The following is a 27,318-nucleotide window of genomic DNA, read 5'->3' as shown; positions in this document are numbered from 1 at the left end:
AGACAAGTTCCTAGGTTTTTTAGTTGCTTTTTAAGCTGGTCTCATTTAATCCTAGCTGGCCTGGAACTCTACATAGACAGTCTGGCCTTGTACTCACAATAGTCCATCTGCCTGCTGAGTGCTGGGATCAGAGGCATGTGTCATCACAACCAGCTGACAGACATTTTAAAAAGCTAGAATTTTGATTACTGGTGTTGTATCCGTATCTCTAAGATGAGAAGGAGATTAAGTAAAAGATGTTTATAGAAATGTGTTTTTCTTGTCTCTAGGTATTTAGGAATCCTTACAACTATGGCTGCTTGGACAACTGGAAGGTGTTCCTAGGTGTGGACACAGGAAGGTAAAGACAGAGCATTGCTATGCAACAGAGCTTTGTGATGGGGAAGATGGTCCATACCCAGAACCAGAGATTTTAATTGGCTGAAGGCAAAGACAGTGCTGTGGTACAGGGTGGAGCCAAACTCTAATGGCAGGGAAAATGCTCTATCCACATAAACAGAGAATGTGACTAGTGCCATTGAAGAGTTTGTAATTAGGCTTCATCCTCAGGAATAGGAATAACCTCAGGAATAGTAATAACCATTTATATGAACCATTGGGGCCTAAGGCTAAAACTATAAATGCAGACATCAGTGTGCATGCCTGGTGCCTGAGGAGGTCAGGAGAGGGCATTGGATGGATCCTTCGGACTGGAATTGTAGATTGTTTAAGCTGCCATGTGACTGCTAGGAATCAAACCCTCTGCAGGAGCCTTAACTGCTGTGGTTTGAGAGGTGTTCAATACAACTATAGAAGAGTACTGAGAAAGCAGCTCTTAGGAAGGGCATATAGGTAGGATGTAGTAGTCATTAATATCTGGAGTTCAAGATGTGAGAGACTGAGGCAACCTACACGTTGCAGGTCCTACAGCAGTATGAGGCTAGCTCTATTCAGTCCAAGAGACAAAACCATTTTTCCAACTGCACATTATGGGCCAGGCACATTGTGCACATCTGTAATCCCAGCACTTGAAGGTCATAGGTGGGAACACTAGGAGTTTGATGACCTTGTCTCCCTCAGCCCATGCTGGCCCCTGGCAGTTAACTAACAGCACATTGAGATGAGTGAAAGTTACTCTCCTTTCTCTTCGTTTCATCCCCATTACATTCCCACCTTCCACCGTGCTTGCAGCGCCTTCTTAAAAGGTGGGGGCTGGGCATGGCAGCACTTAGGAGACCACGGTAAGTTACACAGTGACACCCTAATCTTGGAACAGAAATAAGTGGTTTGAATTGAGAAGCCCATACCTACAGAAGAGTATATGCAAACTGTTCTGAAGCCCCAGCCCCTAGAAACAACTTCCCTAACATCACATGCTCTTTTTGTGATTAAATGTTCTTTAAATCTTTTTTCCTTTTTTTTTTTGGAGACAGGGTTTCTCTGTGTAGCCTGGACTGTCCAGGAACTCTAGAGATCTGCCTGCCTTTGTTCCTAAGTGCTAGGATTAAAGGTGCGCACCACCTCCCAACAAACTTTTTCTTAGTAAACTCCAACTTTGCTTCATTATATAAAAGATGAAACCATGCTCAATATGCTTTTAGAGCCCCAAGGGATACAGTTCCGACATTCAGATAGAGATTAGAACTCTCATCATCTGTGTTTGATTCTTGCTTGCACACGTAGGACAACCAAGAAATCAGAACTAAAGAGACATTTTTCTGTCATTTCACACAGGCATTGGCTGACACGGGTGCTGTTACCTTCTAGTCACCTACCCCATGGGAATGGAATGAGTTGGGACCCTCCTCCTTGGGTGACTGCTCACTCAGCCTCTGTGATGGCTGTGTGAGCCACAACTTGAACATTGTTTGATGCTTGTTATGTCTCTCTCTCTCTTGAGAGCTTCCAAGGGCAGCTTTTCTTGGAATCCATGACCATAAAGAGCCACTAGGCCCGCCTTAGAGTACTACTTAGGGACAACTCAAGAGCAATCTTCTGGCCACCTCAAAACAAGATACAGCCCGGCAATGGTGGCACCTGCCTTTAATCTCAGCCCTCGGGAGGCAGAGACAGGCAGATCTGTGAATTCCAGGACAGCCAGGACTATTATGCAGAAAAACCCTGTCTCGACAAACCAAAATAAGATTAATTGTGGAGAAATCCTAGGACTGATGTCCCTTTACTCAGGCAAACAAGTTTTAGCCCCAGACTAGGGGTCAGGCAACCAGCTACCTTGTCCAGTGCTGACTCTCATGTCCTCTAAGTCACAGCACTGGGGCTAGACACCATCTCTTTTACTTTGGGAAAACATTTATCAGGTATGTTGAAATTCTGGCTTCTGAATGGGACAAGGACATTAAGCCTATTGCCAAGGTCACTGCCATTTCTCATGTGCTGTGGAAGGAGTGAAAATGAAAATAAAGGTATTTGATTTGTAAAGATAAGCACACCTTCTATGCCTGCCTTGGTGATGGGGGAGATGGGGCTCAAGAAACCCTGCAGTCTGAAGGGCTAGGAGCTCTCTGGACTCTGACTGCTGACTATGCTACTACAGCATATGTAAGATAAAGGGAATACACGTCAATCAACACATTAAAAAAAAAAAAAACTTTATTCACTGGCAGATGCACACACATAACACCATCCCTGACTGGCCCCAAGGTCACACTCAACTGCATTCATTCAACCTTCAGCAGGACAGTTCCCTTTCCTGACATGGGATATAGGAAAGCCCCGAGATCCAATGTCTTTTCCTCAAATACAAGTCTCAGTTTCTTCAACAACCCATTAGAAATCAGGACTCTTTAAGTGTCTTGCACAGCCATGCAGGAGAGGCCCAGCATTTGTACTGCATCCATGGGGAAGACAGGCCAATGGTCTTCTTGTCTTGTAGGATGGCTCAATAGTTAGTATGTGGAGGTTAGATTGTCAGAAGGGTCTAGGCCAGGACCAAGGGCTCAGCTACCTGGGCTCCCCAGTAGAAACCTGTAGGCACAAATAGTGTTGTAACACTACTGTGAGGTTTTCTTTGGTCCCATCACTCCCTTCAGTCTACAGCTTACCATTCTCCCCTCGCAGACACTGCTTCCTTGCGCACAAGTCTCTTCTTGTCATCCAGAGGTTTGGCTAAGGCCCGGATCACCTGTGATTTGTATGGCAGTAGCTGTGAAGTCAGAGGACAGTCTTACTCTTGCTGAACTGAACAATAGGGAATGCTGCTTCTCTGACACCACTTTTAAGAATTGTTTTTTATCTGGATAGGTGGTTTTTTTTTTAATTTGCATCATGTGCACACCTGGTGCCATGAGGCCAGAAAAGGGAATTGGATCCCCTAGGACTGACATTACAAAGGGTTGTGTATACATGAAGTTACAGGTTAAGATATCTTTATTCAAGTAATACTGGCCAAGCACAAGCTAGAGCGTGTCCAGAGGCAGCAAGCTAGGGAGGCCAGAGAGAAGGCTCTCCACCTGTCTGCTCCCCTTAAGAATTCCCCATGAGTCATCCTGAACCTCCCCTGACCTCCCCTCACACCTGTAGCAGTTCCAAGGAGGCGGGGCTACAGTGTCTCCCTATGGTTGTGAGCTGCCATGTGAGTGTGGGGAATCAAACCTGGGTCCTCTAGAAGAATAGCCAACCTCTTTTTTTTTTTTTTTTTTTTTTTTTTTTTGAGTGTTTCTCTGTAGCTTTGCAGGCTGTCCTGGAACTTGCTCTGTAGACCAGGCTGGCCTCAAACTGACAGAGATCCACTTGCCTCTGTGTCCGGGATTAAAGGCATGTGCCACTACCACCTGACTAGCCGTGCTCTTAAGCAATAAGCCATCTCTGGAGCCATGCCCTCCCCCTTTAATTTGAGGGTTTGAACGCTAGTCCTCACATGTTAAATATGTTCCATGTGCCCTATTCTTCAATGATTCCAAATTCTATCTTCTCACACACAGTTGTGTGGCTAATCTCATTTGAAAGCAAACAAGTACTCAGCCAGGTATGGCAGTGCACACTTGTAACCCCAACACTGAATTGGGACGGAATGATCATAGCCAGTCAGGCCAGCTTGGACAACAGAGACCACCCTGTCTCAAACAAGCACTTGTGACTCTTGAGACTTACCACAGGAGCAGGTAGGCGAGTGAGAGCATGCATACACTGCAGAGCAGCAATCCGGACAGCCTGGAACACAAACGAGGTCAGGGCAGACAAAAGGAGAAAGACACTAAAGGATGTGCTGGGTCTCAACGCACCATTGAATGACTGGAGCTGAGGGTCAGGAATTTGGTGACCAGAGTATCAATATGAAGACTCATGATTTGGGGTGATTCCAGTAGAAGGGGCTGGAGACAGCTGAGAGTGGAAAGCTGGACCACGGAGTCATGGCAGGACAGTGCCTCCAGCAGCAAGGAAAGGAGCTAAGAACCAATGGAAATGGGGTGCACATTATGGCCTTGGACTTCCCTCGGAGAACAGCCCTCTCCCTTTCTGAGGGTGACTTACTGTGGGCAGCTCTGGTAAAAGCACAGGCTTGGGTAGCCTGTTGAGTACATGAGACAGACCCTTTAGATAATTTGGCTTCACATCTGGGGAAAAAAGAAAAAGATGATGTTCAGGGGGAAAAAATGTGTTAGACATAAAGTTTGAGAATTCTACTCCAATCTCTAAAACCGGGTATATCACCGTATAGTAAGGAGTAGTGAGTATGGTAAAGTCTGTAGTTACATCACTCAGCAGGCCTCTGAGGCAGGGGGATTCAAGGCCAGCCCAAGCTACATTGTGAGACCTGTCCAAAGAAAAGTGGGGTTGAGGCTAGGGAAGACAGCTTAGGTGGTAAAGTGTTTTCTGTACAACATGCAGACATGAACTGAACCATGTAAATAGGTAAGTGCACACCTGTAATGCCAGCCTTGGAGTGGAGACAGTACCTGGGGCTTGCTGGCTAGCTGACCTAGCAAAGCAGCAAAATCTAGGTTCACTGAGAGATCCTCTCTCAAAAGTTAAAGTGTAAGGGCTGGCAAGATAGATCCTTAGGTAAAGGTTCTTGCCTTTATGACTTAAGCTCAATTCCTGGAACCAATTTTGTACAACTAACTTTTGCAAGTTGTTCTTTGAGCACCTGCTGTTAAGAGCCTGACGATTTGAGTTCAATCCTTGAGGCCTACATGGTGGAATGAGAGACCTCCACAGACATATTGTGGCATGCAATTAATAAAGAAAATGTAATAAACAGTTATCCGATGTTGACTTTTGGCTTTCATATGAACATGTATATACATACAGTTTAACAACAAGCCTCTTGAGCTCACGATAGTTCAGATGCACCCATCAAAGAAAAAAGTGGGATGGAAGTGTGACTTTGTGGTACAGACCACTCTGAGGATAAAGCTTCTGGGTCCTAAATTACTGTAGGGACTGGTCAAGAGGAGAGGTCCATGTATTTGGGGACCAGCTTTCAGACACCTTGGGGAGCAGCATGGAAGCCTTGGACCAAAGCAGGCACATTGTCTGTGAAGAACCGCTGGCGGAACATAATTCGAACATCAGCATGCCCGGCACGAGTCAACACATCAGTGCAGTCAGACATGAGCAGAGAGAAGCCATCAGCTGCTGCAGGGCCTAGCTCTGGATCACTGAGGAGGCCCATGAGCTGTTAGGACAAACAAATAAACAAAAAACCCTTCTAAGTGTGCTAGAAAGAAAACTCTCAAATACCCAAGAGGATGAAAGCCTTACAAGAATAAAAGATAGGGGCTGGAGAGGTAGATCAGTGGTTGAAAGCCCTTGCTATTCATTTAGAGAACTTGGGTTTGGTTCCCAGAACCCACAAAGTGTCTTACAACCACCTACAACCCCATTTCCAGGGTATCTGGCTATATCTCCTCTGCCCTCCTTGGACAGCAGGCATGCATGTGGAGCATGTCTGTACACACAGATAAAATACACACATAATAAAAAGAAAGACATTTTTTTTTTCTTTTGAGGCAGGGTCTCTCTATGTAGCCCTGGCTATCCTGGAACTCTCTATGTAGACCAGATTGGCCTCAACTCACAGTTTTAACCCTGAGTGCCAGGATTAGAAGGCATGTGCCACCATGTCTGACAAAATAAATGAATCCTTAAAAAAGAGCAGTTAAGAGAGCGATGGGATCAAAGGAAGTTCTTGTTTAGATCCTAGTACGTGTCAGAAAGGACTTACCCGGGTGGTAAGGCAGGCACTGAGAGGATGGTATCTGAGGACTAAAGCCTTGGTTACCTGTAGCCAGAGAAAAGAGCAATCAGTCTGGCATTCGAACTCCAGAACTCTGAGGCACACCCGTTACAAGTGGTGGCTCAGCATCTTTCATGGTTTGAATGAGATGTCCCCATAAATCTCAGCATTTGAGTACTTGGTCCCCAGTTGGTGGCTGTTCAGAGATTAGAAGGTGTGGCCTTGCTGGAGGAAGTATGTCACTAGGGGTGGGCTTTGAGATTTCAAAAGACCCAAGTCATTCTCAGTGTCTCTCTGCCTCCTAATTTTGGATCAAGATGTGTGTTCACTTCTGATCATGAGACCAGTTGTAAACCCAATTAAATGCTTTCTTTTGTAATCTATCTCAGTCAACCATAGTGTTCTAATACAGCAGTAGAAAAGTAACTACTACAGGGGCAAACAGGAATATTTTATTTAACTTGAAACAATTATGTGTATCTAGTCAGGACCTATACTACCTCCTCACCCAGAGCAGCAGTACAAAAGCCTGATTACGAGAAGATCCGGAGGCCAGGCCAGTCTCCACTGTGTCCACAGCAAGCTGGAGGAACTCATCCAACTGTTGCCCTAAAAAGGAATGTACTTGATGTTACAATGACAATGTAGCTTTTTTCTTTAATGACAAAGGATATAAATCATTTATGTGCACAGCATTTGAGAAGCCATTAGAAAAAGGCAATCAAATGACAGAATGCCAGCAGCAGAGTCTGGTACAGCACTCTCAACACCAAGGTATATCCTGAGCTACAGGAGGAGAGAGTTGTCTACTCCAATAAAGACTTACTCCATGGAGGCTGGAGATATGGCTCAGCAGTTGAGAGTACTAGTTGCTCTGGCAGAAGACCAAGATTTGGCTCCCAGAACCCACATAGCAGTTCACAACTTCAATTCCAGGGGCTCCAACACCCTCCTCTGGCTTCCATGAACACCAGACACTCTTATGGTGCACATAGGTTCATATAAAGATATCTGTGATTTCTGACCTAGCTACGAGAACCCAGGACACACTCCTAACTACTGAGCAATCTCTTCTGTTTTACAAACAAATCTTTAAAAAAAATTATTCTTGGTAAGATTAAGATGGCAGAAGTGAATTGAACCTGTTCCTTCTAGTCTCTGCTTGAACCCTGAAATGCTCTGCCAAACTCTAGTCTCTGACAAGACTGTCTGAGGACAGTAGATGAGTTCCTTTAAGGAGAACAAGGACTAACTGCACAGATTTCATCACTAGGTGACTAAGGGAGACTCCTGCCCCAGGTCCAGCCCAGTACCTGGAGGCTGCTTGTTGAGGAGTCCCGCAAAGCACTTGGCAGCGGCAGTGGAAGCGAAGGGGCAGCTGTGGCAGCAGCTCTGCTCGAGAAGCTCCCGCATGAGTTGGTTCAGCTGAGGAATTTCCACCTATAGAAAACCTGGCCATGTAATGGACCCAGAAGACACTTGAACTCCAAGAAATAATAGAAAGTGACATCAGAGATCAGCACGGAAGAGAACTTCTTTAAATGGGGAAACAAAAGACAGCTTAGACTATGGCCAAGCTCAGCCCAAGGTCATCTGAGTTCTGCAGTCTCAAATGTGTGTACTTACATTTCGTGGCAGGGAGCAGACAAAAGCAGTAAGCAGTGCAACCAGTCGCCTCTGCGCAGAGGAGCCATCCTGTAAAGGAATAAGAGCTCTGTTGAGCCTGTCTTACCAGTGGTAGGCACGTGTGTCCCTATGCCCATCCTAGAATAGTCCTAAAGTCAAGTCTGAAGGATGTAAACTCCAAGGCTCACACCATCAGAGTTTACACCAATAGAGTATTACCTGGAATGGCTGGAATCGGCTTGGGAAGCTGTTTTCAGGTAGAAAGGAGGTGTTGCCATCTAAGAAGAGAGGCACGATGCATGTGACACTCTGGGCAGCTAACCTGGAGACAGAGCAGCAGGTGTCATTAAGGAGACAGGGTATATGGACATTTGTGTGCAGGAGCCATGGTCATTCACATATTCAAATGTTAATTTGGCACAATTGTTTGTACAATCAAACCCTATCCTCTTAGCCTACAATCTTGTGAGGCGTTCAATGCATTAAAAACAAAACAAAACAAAACAAAACAAAAAACAACAGTCCACTGGTGATCTTCAAAAACAAAAACAAACAAAACCAATTGATCCCAGGACTGGAAAGATGGCTCTGTGGATAAGAGCACTTGTCCCTGCAGAAGACCAAGTTTGGTTCCCAGAACAGTTGTAACTACGTTCCAAAGGATCTGACACCTGTCTTCATCAGGCCTCACAAACACATAATGCAGCACACATACACATGCAGGCAAAACACTAATACACATGAAACAAAAACAAATAAACTAAAAGAAAAGACCCGAACAACATAAGCCACCAACAAAATTCATTAATCCCAACAGTCCATGGTGCTTTTAAAAGGTCCTTCCTTTTCTTTTGTCGGCAAACTTATACAACTGCATCCACACTTACATACAGGTTCCAGGACAGCTGGGAAAGCACCACATATGGCTCCTGGCCAAGAATGTTCTCTCCCTCCCTGGGGTTTAGGTCACATATGCTTATACTCACTCAGGGCTCAGGTGGGTAGTGGCAGTTCCGATGACAGATGCCAAGGCAGCTAAGACCTCATCTTCCAACAGGACCTTTCTCAGAACCGAGGATTCCTTCTCTGCAAAACACCACCTGTACATGTATACCCACAGAACCACAAGTCCACTACGGTGGCTCAGAAACCCAAATTTGGCCAGGAGGCGGTGGCACACACCCTTTAATCTCAGCACTTGGAAGGCAGAGTCTGGTAGATCGCTCTAACCTCTAATACTTCAGGGCTCCCTCCCTCCCTTTGGAGACAGGGTATCATTCATTATATAGCATTAACTAGCCTGGAACTTGCTATATAGACCAGGTTGGCTTCAAACTCACTCAGAGTCCACTTGCTTTTGCCTCGAGTGTTGGGATTAAAGGCATGCACCACAATGTTTTTTTTGAATAGGGTCTCCTGTAGCTCAGGATATACTTGAACTCCTAATCCTCCTGCCTCCACTTTCCACTGGGATTATAGGAGTACTCCACTATACCTGGTGAAAGCCAACAAGTCAATGTATCCTGCAGAAATGTTATGGGTTTAAAATCTTGCAAGGAGCCGGGCACTGGTGGCGCATACCTTTAATCCCAGCACTCGGGAGGCAGAGGCAGAGGATCTCTGTGAGTTCAAGACCAGCCTGATCTACAAGAGCTAGTTCCAGGACAGCCTCCAAAGCCACAGAGAAACCATGTCTCGAAAAAACAAACAAAAAAACCCCCCAAAAAACCAAACAACAACAACAACAACAACAACAAAAAACCCTTTCAAGGAGGCAGAAGTTGCACTGTTCTAACCTAGGAGCAAAAGCCTTCCAGGAACATTGTGTATTGTGCTTACATTAGTCAATAGTGGAAAATAAACCAGGCTAATATGGACAGTTCTGACACTGCAAGTAGAAATGTCAGTCTTCTAAATTTTTTTTTTGGTTTTTCGAGACAGGGTTTCTCTGTGACTTTGGAGGCTGTCCTGGAACTAGCTCTTGTAGACCAGGCTGGTCTCGAACTCACATAGATCTGCCTGCCTCTGCCTCCCAAGTGCTGGGATTAAAGGCGTGCGCCACCAACAACCGGCTCTTCTAAAAATTTTTAAGACGTGCTTATCTTTATGGGGGTCTTTATAGCAACTACCATACAATGAGCACTATTGTCACACAGTACCTTTAATTCTTACCAATGACTGTGATCACATGTGATTCTATAATTATATACACATATGTGTACACATGTGATACACACATATATACATGGTATGTGTGTATGTATATATACATACAAGATAAGGTATCCTGTTAAGATAGCAAGCTGAAGATAACTCAACCAGGCTTACCAGGTTCCAGAGCTCAATCTTAATAAACTAATAGTACTGCATTTAAAATGTGCATCCCTTTGATTGCTGCTATCACCATTGGATTCTGGTTACTGTCACTGGTATCGCTGTCCTAAGTGGAATTTGTTCTTGACAGTTCAACAGACAGTGACAGCAATACCTAGGAGGTGGTAGTGCTGTCCAACTTTAGTAGAAAGCCAACCTCCTAAAAGATGAAGCACAGAAAATTACCTGGCATGGAAGCCTGCACAGCCAAACCAAACAGGCACGGTATAGCTGTCTCATGGAAATACCAGTAGCTCTCAGGGTCCTGCTGACATTTTTCTGCCACCTGCTGGAGACTCTGACAGATAGCAATAACTTCGCTGGACTCTGTAACCACATTCCCTGCATGGTGAGAAAGTCAGTATTTTCTGTAGGCTTTTCTCTCAAGCACTTCCAGGTATTTCCTCCTTTTTAATAATAATAACAATAACAACAACAAACAACAACAACAACAAAGTCTATGGGCATTTTGCCTGTATGACTGTCTCTATACCACGTGCATGCTTAGTACCCACAGAAGTCAGAAGAGGGCATCAGGGTGCCTTATGACTAGAGTGACAGACAGTTGTAAACCTCCATGTGGGTGCTAGGAATTGAACCAGGCTCCTCTGGAAGGGTCACCCTAGGATGACCTTGCATTTCTGATCTTCCTGCCTCCACCTCTTAGTGTTGGTTTATAGGCAGGAAAGACAATGTCCAATTTGATGCAGTGCTACGGATGCCAACCGGTGGTGTGTCATACATGCCAGGCAGTGCTCTATCAAATAAGTTATATCCCCAGCTCATGGTGCAACTTTCATATATTCAGATAAAATAACAGGATCCCTAAAAGTAGAATTCTTGCGTCAAAGAACGTGTATATATGGAATTCAGGAAGAAGAATAGTTCATTCACTGTTTGAAGATAATGAGACTGACTGGTTTCAACTGAGATCCAAGTACTGTTTTTTTCTGTCTTTCATTTAAGTTTACCATGTCCACAAAAAAGAAAAATATTTCATGTTTCAAATACTGGTTACCAGAGCCTAGAAAGGAAATGAAAGGGAGAACAGAGAGGACAGATCCTGGGTCCCACACTGGGGTGGAAGAGCTTTTTGTGGGTGTATGCACATGGAGGTTGGTGGCTGACTGTTGTGGTTATTTTCTGTGATCACACTCCACCTGATTTTTGAGCGACGACCTCCTGTCTCTGATTCCTCAGAGCTGGGACTGAGGCAGATGTTCCTGGCTCCTTATGTGGGTGCTCAGAATGAAATTTAGGTCCTTGTGCTTATAGGCAAGCACTTTACTGACCAGGCCATCTCCCCAGGCCCAGGAGACAATACGGTAACTATTGATAACAACAGTTTCTTGAATACTACAAAGTACCTAATAGACATGATTCAGAACACACCCAAGACACAAAAAAGGAAGATATGTGAGCTGATAGATGCACTTTCTTTCTTTAGGTGTATTTGTATTAAACCATCATACTGTACAACCATAAATATGTATCTACTTATGGTGTTACTATATTAATATTACTATAATTACTAGGTACTGATTTTTAAAAAGCTTATCATGTTACTGCTGTACATGCACAACAACTACAATTAGAACTTTACAGTTCCTAGCCCAGGGATCCATCCATTCAGCCCGAACCCCTTGAAAACATCACTGGTAGTTACCCTTGTTTGCCTGACAGAGCCGCTGCAGCAGCAGAGGCAGTGTCTCCCTGACAATGCTGGGATGTGTTGAAATGGCTGACAAAGCTTGCAGACAGCAGAAATGCCGGGAACACTTCATGAGACCATCCTCTCTAGCAACATCCGACTTCCCTGAAAGCAATTGGTGAGTTAAGTTTTCACTGTGTGATGGTGTGAAGGCCCTCCTTGCTGGAAAGGATTGGGCAACAGATTGGCACATGTACCTTTATGCAGCTCTTTAGCAAGCTTGGGTAGCAGGTGGCTGCTGAAGGCTCCAGGATAGAGTGTAGTCAGAGTTCCCGATGCCTCCAGTGCTGCCACCCTACTGGGGACAAAGAGGAGTATTAGTTGAGCTTTGGCCCATCATTCTCTTCCCAAGACCTGACAGCAGTAAGATCAGAATGGGCTCTTGTGTCTACTTTGCTGAAGAGCAAGACCCAAGTCCTATAGCACTTAGTTTGATAGGTTGTCGTCATCATCATCATCATTTTTTTTCTAGACAGTGTTTCTCTGTGTAGCCCTGGATGTCCTGGAATGCACTATGCAGATCAGGCTGGCCTCAAACTCACAGAGATCCGCCTGCCTCTGTCTCCCAAGTGTTCGGATTAAAGGCCTGCACCACCACTGCCCAGCTGGGTACAAGAGAGAGTAGCCCACATCTTCCCAACCACTCAGTGTACACTCTGGCCTTTGCTACAGCTGCTGATACAAAGCTAGGGAAACATTTGCTCTTCTTCACTGCTTTAGATTCTCACCAACTCTCAGAATCTTCCTCCAGGAAGCTCAGTCGGTACAGGTGACCTACAGCCAGCTCCAAGTCCCCAGAAGATAGGAGATCTGTAGTTAGAAAGAACAAACTTCATCTTTCCTTCCTTGTAGCCACCACCCTTCCAAGAAATCCTATCAGAAATTCACACCATCCAGTACTGCAATGAAGAGGAAATCACTGCTCTTCACTTCAGACAGATAATACTTATCCTTATCCTTATCTTTTCTCATTCAAGACATACCTGGCTGAGAACCCAAAACTGTGAGTGTCCGGATGCCTACAAGCTGAAGCTGGGTGCTGGGGTCTGTCAGAGCCATGAACACCAATGAGCACAGCTGGTCCTTGAAGCGAGTCAGAGGCCTTTCATCTAGAAGAGACAGAGGCCAGGTCAGAAGGGCTTACAGCCCATCTCTGACTACAGTGCTGCAGACAACTTAGGGCAGATTTTAAGAACTCGCTCTGAACAGGTCCACTCTCCTAGACTACTCTGTGGCACACTGCTGCTGTACTCCTGGGCAATAGGACTCAACAATTGCCCAGGGTAACTCATCTTCAAAGTGATCTCACCTTTGTCTTCATAGCTCCATTTCTGCTGTAGCTTTAAGAAACCCAGGATCATTTCAAGGATTGTTCGCCGTTGGTTGCTCTGCAATATTTCAAGGAGTACTGGGGTCAAAGAATATTTTAACGGATTTCAGTTCTGATACTCTAAGAATTAACTTTTTATGTAAGACTGAGACTATGTATGTGAGAATGAACAAGTGGAAAAGCAGCTGCTAACAGGAGAAAACCCCAAATCTATCTGGGCCCAAACTAGAGCTTCAATCTCTCCAAGAAAAGGACCATAGCACCAAGTCCCACCTGATCCCTTACCTGACTGTGCTTGTGGAACTGTTCCAGCAGCAAGGGAAGCACAGTGCTGGTGATGTGCTCACAGGCCCGGGCAGATGCACCTGCAGCAGCCTGCAACAGCTTGGCACTAGGCCATACCAGTTTCATGTCTGGTTCACACAGATGGTGCCTGCAGTCTAGAGAGGCAGCAATCACAGACCTGGAGAGTAGGTCAAATATTGCCTGATTCCCTTTTATCCATAGGGATTGCTGACTGACACTTGGAATTATTTGCTAGCAGTTACCATCTAATTGTCTTCAATACAAAGTAGGCCTGCAGCCCCCAAATCACTGAACACATGGGAGCCACCCATAAAGGGCCACTGGCCCTAAAGGAATGCTAGCTCTAAGGTGCTCACTCCCTTTGCTGGCAGCCTCCATGGTCCCATTACCCTGTAGAATGTTGCTGAGGAAGGAGTCAAGGAGGTCCTCGGCATCAGCCCTCAGCACAGAGCAAGACAAACACGCAGTCAGGGAGTGGAGGGCTGCTAGGCCCTCTGCCTCTACTCGCTCACTTGCCGTCTGGAACACCTGTCAGGGAGGGATCCCATGGCTACTAAGGTGAGCTTGTACCAGATGAGGCCCCACCCATCCACTACCTTTTTTCTTGGGCTCAGAAGGATATGTGCTTGAGAAAGTTTGGGGCACAGCAATGATAGCTAAAACTCCCAACCTAGTATCTTTTTCGTTGGTTCAACAAGTTTTTGTCCCAATAGGAATGACACATACATCTTGTAGAAACAAGTTACCAACTCTGAACTGAGGTTATTGTAACCTTATTTTAAGTCCTTTTCGCTACCTTTACTTTTAGATGGTGCCAGAAACACAATGACCTAGGCTCCTTGCCACGAGAGGCAGGAAGTAGGTGTTGTGCAAAGGTGGTCTGTACTATCACCAAGCAGGCAGCCCTCACAAGGGAGCTGTCTCCCTTGCCATTCAAGTGGAAGTCTATCTATCCACTTGCCTGTTCACTGAAATAAAAGAAACATAGCACCTTGACCCTGGGGAGATAGGGAAGAGGGCAAAGAAGGAACATTACTTCTCATGTCTGACATCCGTCAGTTAACAGCAGTGAGTTAACCTAACACTCACCTCTCTGCGGATAGAAGCCCAAAGGCTGGGGAGGAAGTCCTTCAGTTCCTTCTGTCCATACACAGAACAGCAAGCATTCTGCCAAGAAAACCACAGGCATCAGCAAACTTACATTCAAGATGCTCTGGGATAAATGGTAGACTCTGAATGAGGTAGACTCTAGCAGAAAACCTTCCAGGTGTCCTAACAGTCAAGAACCCAGGGCACAGAAAACAGCTTACCCTGACTCTTAAGAAAGCACAAGGCTGATGTAGCCCAGTGGATCAGTGTTTACCTAAGATATATGAAGCTCTAGATTCAATTTCCAGCATACCCTCCCCTAAAACAAAGTCCGGAGTGGCAACAAAGGACTAATCTCAGTACTTGGGAGGTGGAGGTAAAAAGATCAGGAATTCAAGGCCAGCCCAGGCTAAGAGACCCTTTCTCAAAAATCCAAAAACAAAAAGTTGAGCACTGACCGGTTTTCAGCTATACAGCGTAAGCCAATATGAATGCAACATAGTGCTTAAATCAATAATACAAGCCCAAGTCCTGGCCCATGAAGTACATGAATTGACTCTAGCTGTCCAAGAAACTGTAATTTTAGTACCACTAACGTGTATAAAGAAGCTAGATCCTACTCACCAGAGTTTGCAGAGAATCCAGCTTGGCACTTAAAATCTCAGAATCTACTTTCTCAATCAGCAGAGGTAGTAAAAACTGTGGGAAAGAAAAAAACTTAAGGCTAAGAAAGTTAGTGTCTTAGCCATCAGGACCAACTATGTCCGCATTGTCATCAGTCCTAAGAGACAGTTGCCACATCAAGAAGTGAGACTCAGGTCAGCAGTTACAACTGAAAGCTAACTTTCCTGCCTTGCTGTGGTACCTGAGAAAGAGGCACATCAGCAAAGCTGACAAACAACAAGTACACTGCCTACAGAAGAGATCGGTATTTTAGGGGATGAGATAGTGAAGTTTTCTGCACTGAAAGGACACCAAACCCTAAAATGTATACTAGAACATTCTTTCTCCCTATGCTTTCACTTTTTAAGACCTTGTTTTTATTATTTAATGTGTTTGAGTGTGGCCTGCCTGTATGTCTGTGCACTGTATGCATGTCTGCTACCATGGAGGCAATGCATCACCTGCAACTAGAGTGACAGATGGTTGTGAGCCAGCATGTGGGTGCTGGGAATTGAACCCCGGTACTCTGGAAGAGCAGCCTTAACTGCTGAGCCATCTCTCCAGACCCGATGCTGCTCTTTCTTTAGAGCTTTGCCTAGAGGCAGACTCTTCATTACCTGAACCTAGAACAGACTAACCTCAGCAAAACGTGGTGTAGAAGCCAGCACAGCACGGAGACTCAGGATGAGATCATCTCTTTGAATGCCGTAGGGATCATTAGGTGGCTGAAAATGGAAAGGAACCATGGATTTGTGTAATTTTCAGGCCACCCTTAGACAGAAGTCTGAATCTGGAAAGCCTGCAGAATAGGTGGCACAATCTAGCACAAACATACACCATGAAGCCCCAGCAAAAAGCATGCTCGTTCTTACATATTTTTTGTCTTTTAGGCATTATTTTATTTTTCTATTTCTTGAGACAGGGTCTTTCTATGTAACCCTGGCTGCCTTGGAACTATGTAGACAATGCTGGCCTTAAACTCAGAGATCCATTTGTCTCTGCCTCCCAACTGCTGGGACTTTAGGCATGCAATAGGTGGTGATACACAGCAAGGTGTTTATTTTTTACGATGCTAGAATTAAATACTTTTTTCCATATGATCTCACATGGTTGAGGCTAACTAACACTCCATGTAGCCAATGCTCCTCTTGAACTTCAGACTGTCTTGCATCTACCTCTTAAATGTCAGGGTTATAGATGTGTGCCATCAAACTTGTATTTGCTGCTGGAATTGAACCCAGGACTTTTGAGCATGCTAGGCAAGTTACATTTTCAGCTACATTAAGAATATTTTCAGGAAAAAAAAAAAAAAGAAATATTTTCAGGCAGGAGGGGTGGCATACACCTTTAATCCCAGTGCTCAGGAGGCAGAGACAGGAGGATGTCTGGAGTTTGAGGCAGGCTAATCTATAGATCAAGTTCTAGGACAGCCAGGACTATACCAGGAAAGCCCATCTCAAAATAAACAAATAAATGTAAAAAAAAAAAAACCCAACATTTTCAAATAGTATTATTCTTCCACAACATTAATTTTATTGAGAGGTTAAGCCAGTTTATTTCAATAATTTCTTTGATGGACATTACCATTTTTCATCTGTATAAAAAGCAGCAACTATGACAGCATAAAAAGCATTGTGTCAAACTAGCAGACTGAAAAATATCAAATTTTTCCTTTTCTCCTTTGTCAACTGCACTGAAAATACAAAAAGGTTTATTTTTATTTTTAAAAGTCATAAATCTGAATGTTGAAGAGAACCAGATAAAAGATACTTGAAACAATTCTAGAAACAGAAAAGGCAGATGGTAAGAAAATGACTCAGACATCTAAGATGAAAGGACCTAGTTAGACGTGGGGGTAGCTGAATGACTCCCCTACCGAACAGTCTTTGGAAGGCATTGGAACGGACAATCCTAAAGGAAGATGGAACTGGAACTGCAGCTTCTGTTTAGTTCCTTTATTTCTCTGCTACGCTTCTGTCTGGCAGATCTGTCCAGTGGTAAGAGTTGGGTATTGAAGTTTCCCCACTATTAGTGTGTGGGGCTTATTTGTGATTTAAACTTTAGTAATGTTTCTTTTATGATGTTCAGAATTGAGATTTCCTCTTGATGGATTTTTCCTGTGATGAATATGAAATGCCCTTCTTTGTCTTTTTTGACTGATTTTAGTTTGAAGTCTATTTTGTTATATATTAGGATAGCCACACCAGCTTGTTTCTTAGGTCCATATGATTGAAAAAATTTTTCCTGACCCTTTACTCTGAGGTAATTTCTGCCTGTGAGGTTGAAGTGTGTTGTTTCTTGTATGCAGCAGAAGGATGAGTTCTGTTTTTGTATCCAATCTGCTAGCCTGTGTCTTCTTTTTTTTTTTTTAAAAAAAGATTTATTTATGTATACAGCTTACTGCCTGTGTTTCTGCCTGCAGGCCAGAAGAGGGCACCAGATCTCATTACAGATGGTTGTGAGCCACCATGTGGTTGCTGGGAATTAAACTCAGGACCTCTGGAAGAGTAGCCAGTGTTCTTAACCTCTGAGCCATCTCTCCAGCCCTAGCCTGTGTCTTTTTATAGGTGAATTGAGACCATTTATATTAATGGATATTAATTACCAGTGACTGCTAATTCCTGTTATTTTTGTTTTTGGTGATGACATTGTGAGTTTAATTCCCTTCTTTGGGATTTGCTGCTGTAAGCTCATCTATTTCCTGTGTTCTTATGGAAATAGGTGATTTCCTTGGGTTGACATTTTCCTTCTAGGACTTTCTGTAGGGCTGTGTTTGTAGGTAGGTATTGTTTAAATTTGGTTTTATCATGGAATAACTTGTTTTCTCCATCTATGGTTACTGAAAGCTTTGCTGTGTAAAGCAGTCTGGGTTGGCATCCATGGTCTCTTAGTGTCTGTATAACAACTGACCAGGACCTTCTGGCTTTCATTGTTTGTGTTGAGAAGTCAGGTGTAATTCTGATAGGTCTGCCTTTATATGTTACCTGGCATTTCTCCTTTGCAGCTCTTAATATTCTTTTTTATTCTGTATGTTTGTTTTGATTATTATGTGGCAAAGGTACATTTTTTTTGTCTTTTCCTCCATTTCTTTTTTTTTTTAATTAATATTTTTACGTGTATTAGTGTTTTTCCATGGATGTCAGGTCCCCCGAGACTGGAGCTACAGACAGTTGGGAGCTGCCATTTGGGTGCTGGGAATTGAACCCGGGTCTTCTGGAAGAGCAGTCAGTGCTCCTAACCACTGAACCATCTCCTCAGTCCCTTCCTCAACTTCTTTAAGGGAATATTTCACTTCTTCTTTAAGGGCTCAATTATCCTCATAAAATTATGTTTTAGGTCGTTTTCTTCTACTTTATCTGTGTTGGGAAGTTCAGGTCTTGCTGCTGCAGCACCACTAGTTCCTAGTGGTGCCATACTGTTCTTTATATTGTTGAGTGTATTCTTTCCTTGTTGTGCACACATCTCTTCCTCTAATCGGTATGGGTGGATCTTGTGCTTCAGGGGTTTTCTCTTTCTCCAACTGTATAGTTGGGGGCTATGGCTCTGTTGACCACTCCTCCTGGTGGGAGTGGGCCCAAGGCTCAGGTGGTCACTGCTGGAAACTGCTGCTGTTGTTTCACACAGAGATCACTCCTCACTCCTGGTACTGAGACTGTGGCCTCCCTCCGACACTGCTCCCAGGTCTGGGGCTCATGGCTCTCTTGATGCTGTCTGGGGCCTGAAGTTCAAACCTCCCTCTGAAGCTGCTGCTTGGACCTCCCTCTCAGTAGGTGTGGTCTTATGAGAGGAAGTGTGTCACTCTGGAGATAGGCTTTGAGATCTTCTATGCTCAAGCTACTCTCAGTGAGACAGTCTATTAATTGTTGTGTGCACATCAGCATGTAGCAGCCACTTCTCCAGCGCCATGAGTGCTTGAATGCCTCTTATGCTCCCACGATGATGACAATGGGCTAAACCTCTGAACTGTAAGCCAGCCAACCCAATTTAGTGTTTTGCTTTATAAAAGTTGCCATGGTCAGTGGTGGTGCACGCCTTTAATCCCAGCACTCGGGAGGCAGAGGCAGGTGGATCTCTGTGAGTTCAAGGCCAGCCCGGTCTACACAGCAATTTCTAGGACAGCCTCCAAAGCTACACAGAGAAACCCCGTCTCGAAAAAGCAAAAAAAAAAAAAAAAAAAAAAATTGCCATGGTCGTATCTTGTCACAGCAATAGAAACCTTAACAAATACAGATATATCCACCCAAGAACTAAAGTCAGAGTGCTATAAAACAAAGGAGAATCAATATAATGATAATCATCATAATAATAGACCTAAGTAAAACTCTGTCTAAAAGTGACATAAACAGAGTGTCAGGGGCTAGAGAGATGGCTCAGTGGTTAAGAGCACTTACTGCTCTTCCAGAGGTCCTGAGTTCAATTCCCAGCAACCACATGGTGGCTCACAACCATCTGTTATGAGACCTGGTGCCCTCTTCTGATGTGCAGATATACATGGAAGCAGAATGTTGTATACATAATAAATAAAAAAAAACTTAAAAAAAAAAGAGAGAGAGAGTGTCAGGAGATGTGTTATAGCCTGTAATTATAACACTTAGAGACCAAGCCTTGCTATAAGTTCAGGGTCACAGTCACACACAGTTGAGACGCTATCTCAAAGAATCACCAGGAATAGAGTTCAGGTCATCAGTCTTGTGCAGCCAGCACTTTTACCTGCTGAGGTATGCCAATGGTCCTATTATCTTTTCAAACACACACACACACTCCCCTACCCCTGAACCAGAATCTTCTAACATTTCAAAGGTATGAGTCTTCTGTGTTGTAAAGATCATTGAATCTGAAACAATATGAGGAGAGAGGTGGTCTAACGGGACGCCAATTGAAATAAGCTGGTGAGTGATGTCTAGCAAAGACAGCTGTGACTCTTTGAAGTCAGCCAGAGTCACTACTCCAGCATCATTTGACATGCTGCAATAGAGCTTTCATTTCTTCCATGTTACCGATGCGTGCAGGACACATCTCCACACATCCCACACAGCACTAGATCCCAACTATCTAGCAAGAGAGAAGAAATAAAAAAGCAGAGTGGGAGGAAGGGCCACAAGAGCAAACACTTCTTGTACAAGCTGTGTGCAACTGTATTTTTTTTTTTTCTGGTTAATCTGCTTCTATTAACTGAGATACACTCTATAACTACAGATTCACCTCCTATACATCTATGGAAACCAACCAAAAGACTCTTAACTGCTACGTCAGTTGCAACCAACTTAGAATAAACTTACAAACAACTGTCAACTTACAATAAACTCATCTTTCAGAATGACTATAGCACCACTCATTTTGATACCTAATCTTACATTGTCACCTCAATGTTCCAGCCTTCAAGGGCAGGAACCCTTGAAGGCTGGAACAGCTTACCACCCTGCTCAGCACTGAATGCTGTGTTAGGGAACTTAAGGAGTCCTCTCAAGTACCTGCTAAGGTGAACCCTCCTTCTATGTGGGATGCTTCTCAATTTTGCAGCTTACTAAAATATGAATCCACGAGGACTTTAAAATACCTGTCAGTGGAAGAAGTGACAGCAGGAGCTACAGATCCCCAGTACCAATGGTGGGTATGTCTGTAACCCCAACATTGGAAGTGGGTGGAGATATGGAGACAGGTGGCCAGTCCAGCCAAAATGGTGAATTCCAGGTTTAGTGGCAGACCCTGGAGACAGGAGGGTCTGTCAGGAGTAAGCAGACAGGGATAAAGGAAGACACTGAACATCTTCCTCTGGCCTCCATACATAGGCACCAGCACTGTACAGAAATGCACACACACACACACACACACACACACACACACACACACACACACACACACACACACACACACACACACACTGTCCGTTTTGTTCACTTGTTTAGAACAATGTCTCGGTACATCATGAACTCTAATTATATGATGAAGAATAAAGATGGTACTTACAGGGGTAAAGTCAATAGGGAAATAGCAAGATGTCACTTCAAATAACTCCTCCACAAAAGGTCCTGTAGAAACAGAGAAAGAATAAAGTTGACTTACGTTCATTCTGTCTGACCAGCTTCAACCAGCTAATTGCCACTACAAAAAACATACCCAGACTGTAGTCCTTGGAGATGAGGTCATGGACAATTCGGAAAGCCACCAAAAGATTACGGGGATCCTTTTCTCCATCCATCACCTGAATGAAGCCAAATGTGAAGTCAGCTCCTAGGCCCTTCAGCTCTGGGAATGAGAGAACAAGGTCACTGTCCCATGGGATAAAAAGCCTAGGTATTCTCCTTCTGCTGTCTCTAGCAGAGCCTAGCAGAGCAGCCCTTTTTGTTTTTCTCTCCCAAGTACTCAGCGCAGATATGTGCAAGTCTGTGTGTGCATGCATGTGTATTCTCCTACACTGGGAGACCCCAAAACGTTATCATTCCTCAGAGTCGTGGCCTTTCTACACATCCACTTGCTTCTCAGACCCCTCAGATGGTCCTGCCTCTTACCTTCTTCCCGTGATCGCATGAAGTTAGTGATGATACTGAACACTGTATGGCGATCCACTTGTAGCAGGGACTTGAGGGTGGGGAAGACAGGAAATAAGTGAAGAAAGAAAACAATGAATACTTCAAACGGCTAACTATTTAGGGCTTCACAATCTCTAGTGGACAGTTCTCTCTGAATCAGAATAAGATCAAGTTAAGAGGAACTGTAGACTGGCTACTGACCTAGCAGCACAACCACAAGAATGATGCCATTAACCCAAACTTGTTTCATGTCTTAGGTTCTTAGCAAGACAGATCAGATACAATGTCATGTCTTCCTCTCTTTACCCACTATAAAGGGTTACTATTTAAATCAGGTCATCAGACCTCAGTGTTCAGACAATCTGTGTTACCACCTAATTCTAATTATATTAAGAACTACAGGGCAAAGACTAGCAACAAAGGAAACTAGCAACTATTAACACTCACCTGTACATGTACCTCCTGGAAGATGGCCTTAAGCACAGAGACAGCCAGCCCGGGGGGCAGGGCCACAGACAGGCTCTGAGGGAAAAGAGAAGGTATGAGAACAGTCTCTTAAGATATAGCTCTATAATGTGTTTCATTAGGTATTCGGGCATCCCAACATTCTGCTTCAGGAGGAAGCATACACAGTGAGAAACTCTCTCTAGGTGAGTATTTCTCCACAGCTCCTTTCAAACCAGCCAAATTCCAGTTCCATAAAGCTATTTTTTTTTGTATTATTTTTTTCTTAAATGTAGATTATAGGTGAAGTTTATTACAAGGTAAAGTGAGTAACTTAAGAGTGCCACTGCCACACAGGGTGACTTATTCTCTAGAGTAGGAACTGTAGAGCTGGCTGACAGTAATTTACTCTTCCATTTGGGACTTTGTCCTTCAGCATGTGAAGGTTCACTCCCAGAAGGCCAGGAGAGAACTGTACAAGGGCTCCCACAATCACTGTTACATAGTGAAAAGTGCTCACCAGTGCCCTCAGGCCCTGCAGGACAGATGGAATCACAAGATGATGGTCCTTCAGCCGGTTCTCATAGAACAGGATCAGATGCACCACTGCAGAGAGCAGACCCAGCCTTCAGCTTAGTGGGTGTGAGGAAGACCGACCAGCTGTTTGTCTGCTTCCCAACACCATTCTATTTTGCTTTCCCTACAAATGTTCTCCTGCATCAAGAAATGGCCTCCCACTTGATGGTGCTTTACTTTGTAAGTCAGAGAGACAAGAAAGCCTCTTACTATTCATCCTCATACAAGCTCACAGTGAACTCCTCAGACTTGCTTTCTTAACTTCATTATTTTATGTGCATGTGATGGCTTGAATAAGAATGGCCCTCACAGGGTCATATATTTGAATACTTAGTTATCAGGGAGTGGCACTACTTGAGAGGGACTAGGAGGTGTGGCCTTGCTGGAGGAAGTGTGCCACCAGAAGCAATTCAAAAGCCTAAGCCAGGATCAGTGTCTTTCTTTCCTTGCTGACTGTGGACCTCGATACAGAACTCTTAGCTACTTCTCCAGGATCCTGTCTGCCCACATGCTCCCATGCTCCCACCATGATGACAATGGACTACACCTCTGAAACTGCAAGCAAGTTCCAGTAAAATGCTTTTATAAAATAAGAGTTGCCTTGGTCACAGTGTCCCTTTACAGCAACAGAACAGTGACTAGGACAGGGCAGTTATGCAGCATGTGGAAAACCTCCAGGAGCCAGCTCTCTCCTTCCATCTTCATGTGGGATAAAAGTCAGGCTTCCAGGGTTTTTCCTAAAGTGCCTTTACCTCTGAGCCATCTCATCAACCCCAGACTCACCATATGGAATTTTTCCTCTTTTTCTCTGGGGCTGGGGATTGAAAGCACTTTCCTGAGCTACATCACTACTAAGCTTTCTTTCTGTGATTTTTTTTGGGAGGTTTTAACTAAGGACAACTTTCATGAATTTGTTCTCTCCTTCTACTTTGAGTAACAGGCATCAAACTCTGCTTGTCAGGCTTGCACACACAGTAAGTGCTTTACCCAATGAGCCATCACAAAGCCCTCTGACTTTTAAGTGCTGGGGGTTGAATATGGGGCCTGCAAACCTTTCCTTAAAGGGCCAGGCAGTAGGTTTTATATGCTTACAGGATGTGGACACTGAGATACACTGAAAAATTATCAAAGACAGTATTTGAAATCCATGTGTAGAGTAATTTAATTTTAATCATCTCTGCCATAAATACCAGTAAGTAAGGAAGACCCTGAATTAGTTGTTCATAGATACATTGTAACCCCTTTCCCTGTACACATCATGCAGGCCATGGCTTAGTGATTTAGGAAGATATTCCTACTAGCAAAAAAAGTACCTTCCTTCTCCAGGAGCAAGGAGTGACACTGAAGTAGCACCCGAGACAAAAGCTGGATTCCCCGTGCCCGAGTTCGGGGTTCTGGATTCTCCAAAGATGACCTGGGAGACAGCAAGATAGAAAGCATCTGTGATTAACCAGTTCAAATTATAAAGGAAATATTCTGCAGTTAGTCACACTTACTCTCTTGGAAATAAAGAGAGCCACACCCTCCTAAAAGAGTTTTTAAAAAGTCCATGAAAGGTACTCCTGGCCAGGAGGTGGTGGCACACACCTTTAACCCCAGCACTTGGGAGGCAGAGACAGCTGGATCTCAGTGAGTTCAAGGCCAGCCTGGTTTACAAAGCAAGTTCCAGGACAGTCAGAGCTGTTACACAGAGATACCCTGTCTCAAAAAAAAAAAAAAACCCAAATAAATAAATAAAATAAAAAATAAAAAGGTGCTCCTGAGCTAATAACGTTAGTGTCCAGTAAACACTGAGGCTCCAGCTGGGTGGTGGTACATGCCTTTAATTCCAGCACTTGGGAGTCAGACAGATATCTGTGTTAGAGGACGGTCTGGTCTACAGAGTGAATTCTAGGACATCGAGGGATACACAGGAAACTCTGTCTCAAAGAGCAAAAATTGGACTAAAGCTCCAAACCTATCCCCAGATTCATCTGGCAGCATCAGAGGCTAATGTGACATCAGAGTCAACAGAGGTCTGTCTCGGCATCCCTTATTTGGCACTCAATGGGCACTGTGCTTACTCTCTCTTCCCAGAGGTATGAAGCCACAGGGCTTCAGAGATGTTTGGCAGCTGCAGCTTCTACTGAAGATAGGCAGAAGATTTTTGCAAACTAAAATTTTTTGTGTGTGCACACATACATGTATGTGTACACAGGTGTGCATGTATACGTATGTACATAGAGGCCAGAAGTCAACATTAGGTGTTATTCCTCAGGAGTTGTCCACCTTATGTATTTTGAAATAGGGTTTCTCATTGGTTGGCCTGGAGCTGTCTTGATTAGGCTGGCTGCTAGATCTGCCTGTCTCCGCCTATCCAGCATCAGGATTAAGAATGTGTCACCATACTTGGCTTTTTACATGGGTGCTGGGATAGAACTCACTTTACCAATTAAGAAATCTCCCCAGAGGCTGGAGAGTTGGCTCAGAGGTTAAGAGCACTGGCTGCTCTTCCAGAGGTCCTGAGTTCAATTCCCAGCAACCACATGGTGGCTCACAACCATCTATAATGAGATCTGGTTCCCTCTTCTGGCATACAGGCATATATGTAGGCAAAACACCGTATACAAGATAAATAAATCTTAAAAAAAAAAAAAAAGAAAAAAGAAATCTCCCCAGTCTCCTTTTTTGTTTTGCTCTTTGAAGACAAGATTTCATGCTAAGTCCAGGCTGCACTAAACTTGTTGTTATCCTCTTGCCTTGGACTCCCAAAGTGCTGGGATTACAGATGTGAACCACTACACTGGGCTATTTGTAAAATCTTGCTAAGGGGAAAACAATGCTGAGCAACCAAGGTCCTAGATGGTATGCTTACACACACCTACACCCTTTACTAAATGGAAGGTTACAGAGATGAATGGAATATTTTTTTTTCTTTTTTTTTTTTGAGATGGAGTTTCATACAGCCCAGGCTAGTCTCAAAGTCTTTAACTGAGAATAGCCTTGAATTTACTCTTCAGCCTTCACATCCTGAGTGCTGGGATTACAGATGTATATCGCCTCTATGCCTGATTTTATGCTGTTTGGGGAATGGAAGCCAGGGTTTTGTGCATGCTTGACAAGGTCTTTACAAATGAGCTACAACTTTAACTCCAGTAGTTCTAACTAGGAAGGACTACTGATATGGGAACAGCTGATGATTGATTTATATTCAAATAGCTCTCCTGAGATTACACTTAAACATAACCTGAACAGGAAGCAGATTTCTGGAAAGCTGATTCTGAGAGTTTTAAATCAAACTTCAAAGATAAAGGAACATAATATTGGTACAGAAATAAAACCACTTCTGATTGTATTTTGAGGACGAGAACTCAGAAATGTTTCTGCTTAGCAGGTAGGATACCGTACATTTGCAGCATTTAAAAGACGGTCAAGGCACACAAATGCTCATTGATAACAGCACTTTTCATAAAAGCACAAAAGTAGAATAACAACCCAGATGTCCATCATAACTCATGAATAGTTAAACAAAATGCTGATCATTGGTACAATGGAATGTCATTTAGTGAGCAAAGAAATGTAGAGCTAATATACTACAACACAAAGAAACCTTGTAAACATGCTGTAATGTTAACATTGGTTGTTTTCTTGCCATGATCTAGACTCAACCAGGAGACAAGCCTCCAAACATACTTGTGAAGGATCACCTATAGTAAATATTTCTGTGAAGGATTCTCTGGATGAAAATGAGCTGGGATGACTAACCCTACATGTGGGAAACAACATTCTCTGGCTAGGATATTGTACTGTATGAATAGAGAGACCTCTATTTCCTGACTTTGGATGCAATGTAACTGTATTTATGCCTCAAACTCCTGCCACTCGCATTTCCCTGTCATAGTGTTTTACCCTTGAACTGTGAGCCAAAATGAGTCCTTTCTTCCTTAAGTTGCTCTTGTAAGAATATTTTATGACAGCAATAGGAAAAGTAAAATACATGCTCAGCGAGAGAAACTAGACACAAAAGTCACACAGCCTGTGGTTTAATGTATCCGAATCTCCCACAACAGGTAAATACAGATTGCCAGGGGCTGGGAGGAAGAGGAGTAAGGGAATGAAAGCTGAGGAGCTCAAAGTTTCAGTTTGGAGTAATAAAGATACTCAAATGGTGACTGTAGGAAAGAATACACAGATCCATGAATATACTAAAAGGCACAGAATTACACACTTGAAAATGGTGAATTCTGCTAGGTGGTGGTCTTTAATCCCAGCATTTGGGAGGCAGAGGCAGGCAGATCTCTGTGAATTTGAGGACAGCCTGGTCTACAGCCAGGACTACACAGAGAAACCATCTTGAAAACCCCCTTCAAAAAAAAAAAAAAAAAAAAAAAAGTGAACTTTGTGGTATGTCAGCTTTACATACAAACACATACACAAAGATTTATTCATTTATATGTATGGATGCTTTGCCTGCACGTATGTCTGTGTGTGTCTGTTACAGACAGTTGTGAGT

General features: G+C 43.8%; 2 protein-coding genes across 7 annotated transcripts in view; one reads left to right on the top strand and one right to left on the bottom strand.

The window, feature by feature from the left end:
* The window catches only part of Zdhhc16 (zinc finger DHHC-type palmitoyltransferase 16), an 11,790-nt gene extending 9,367 nt beyond the window's left edge, over positions 1–2,423 (top strand). For both annotated transcript variants that reach the window (XM_027407311.2, XM_027407312.2), the window contains 2 exons: positions 270–340; positions 1,714–2,423. In XM_027407311.2, the coding sequence (XP_027263112.1) occupies positions 270–340; positions 1,714–1,828 (186 nt within the window). In that variant the 3' untranslated portion in view covers positions 1,829–2,423. The remainder of the gene's footprint in view (positions 1–269; positions 341–1,713) is intronic.
* A 148-nt stretch (positions 2,424–2,571) lies between these two features.
* Positions 2,572–27,318, bottom strand: part of Mms19 (MMS19 homolog, cytosolic iron-sulfur assembly component) — a 36,506-nt gene continuing 11,759 nt past the window's right edge. For 2 of the 5 annotated variants that reach the window (XM_027407305.2, XM_035441833.1), the window contains 29 exons: positions 24,140–24,240; positions 22,771–22,856; positions 22,254–22,328; positions 21,786–21,855; positions 21,394–21,522; positions 21,244–21,305; positions 15,915–16,001; positions 15,238–15,312; positions 14,614–14,691; positions 13,914–14,052; positions 13,504–13,658; positions 13,198–13,276; positions 12,872–12,997; positions 12,617–12,698; positions 12,086–12,186; positions 11,844–11,993; positions 10,364–10,519; positions 8,791–8,890; positions 8,024–8,126; positions 7,805–7,873; positions 7,492–7,618; positions 6,687–6,787; positions 6,167–6,223; positions 5,431–5,617; positions 4,471–4,553; positions 4,221–4,385; positions 4,090–4,149; positions 3,042–3,142; positions 2,572–2,964 (listed from right to left, as the gene is read on the bottom strand). In XM_027407305.2, the coding sequence (XP_027263106.1) occupies positions 2,937–2,964; positions 3,042–3,142; positions 4,090–4,149; positions 4,221–4,385; positions 4,471–4,553; positions 5,431–5,617; positions 6,167–6,223; positions 6,687–6,787; positions 7,492–7,618; positions 7,805–7,873; positions 8,024–8,126; positions 8,791–8,890; positions 10,364–10,519; positions 11,844–11,993; positions 12,086–12,186; positions 12,617–12,698; positions 12,872–12,997; positions 13,198–13,276; positions 13,504–13,658; positions 13,914–14,052; positions 14,614–14,691; positions 15,238–15,312; positions 15,915–16,001; positions 21,244–21,305; positions 21,394–21,522; positions 21,786–21,855; positions 22,254–22,328; positions 22,771–22,856; positions 24,140–24,240 (2,932 nt within the window). In that variant the 3' untranslated portion in view covers positions 2,572–2,936. Of the gene's footprint in view, positions 2,965–3,041; positions 3,143–4,089; positions 4,150–4,220; positions 4,386–4,470; positions 4,554–5,430; positions 5,618–6,166; positions 6,224–6,686; positions 6,788–7,491; positions 7,619–7,804; positions 7,874–8,023; positions 8,127–8,790; positions 8,891–10,363; positions 10,520–11,843; positions 11,994–12,085; positions 12,187–12,616; positions 12,699–12,871; positions 12,998–13,197; positions 13,277–13,503; positions 13,682–13,913; positions 14,053–14,613; positions 14,692–15,237; positions 15,313–15,914; positions 16,002–21,243; positions 21,306–21,393; positions 21,523–21,785; positions 21,856–22,253; positions 22,329–22,770; positions 22,857–24,139; positions 24,241–27,318 lie in introns of those variants that run through there. The other 3 variants (XM_027407306.2, XM_027407308.2, XM_027407309.2) reach the window with 3 other exon arrangements.

Source organism: Cricetulus griseus, chromosome 3 (assembly GCF_003668045.3).
Source record: "Cricetulus griseus strain 17A/GY chromosome 3, alternate assembly CriGri-PICRH-1.0, whole genome shotgun sequence".
NCBI classification, from domain to species: domain Eukaryota; kingdom Metazoa; phylum Chordata; class Mammalia; order Rodentia; family Cricetidae; genus Cricetulus; species Cricetulus griseus.
Note: the sequence above shows the minus strand (reverse complement) of the source record. Positions and strands in the feature narration are given on the sequence as shown.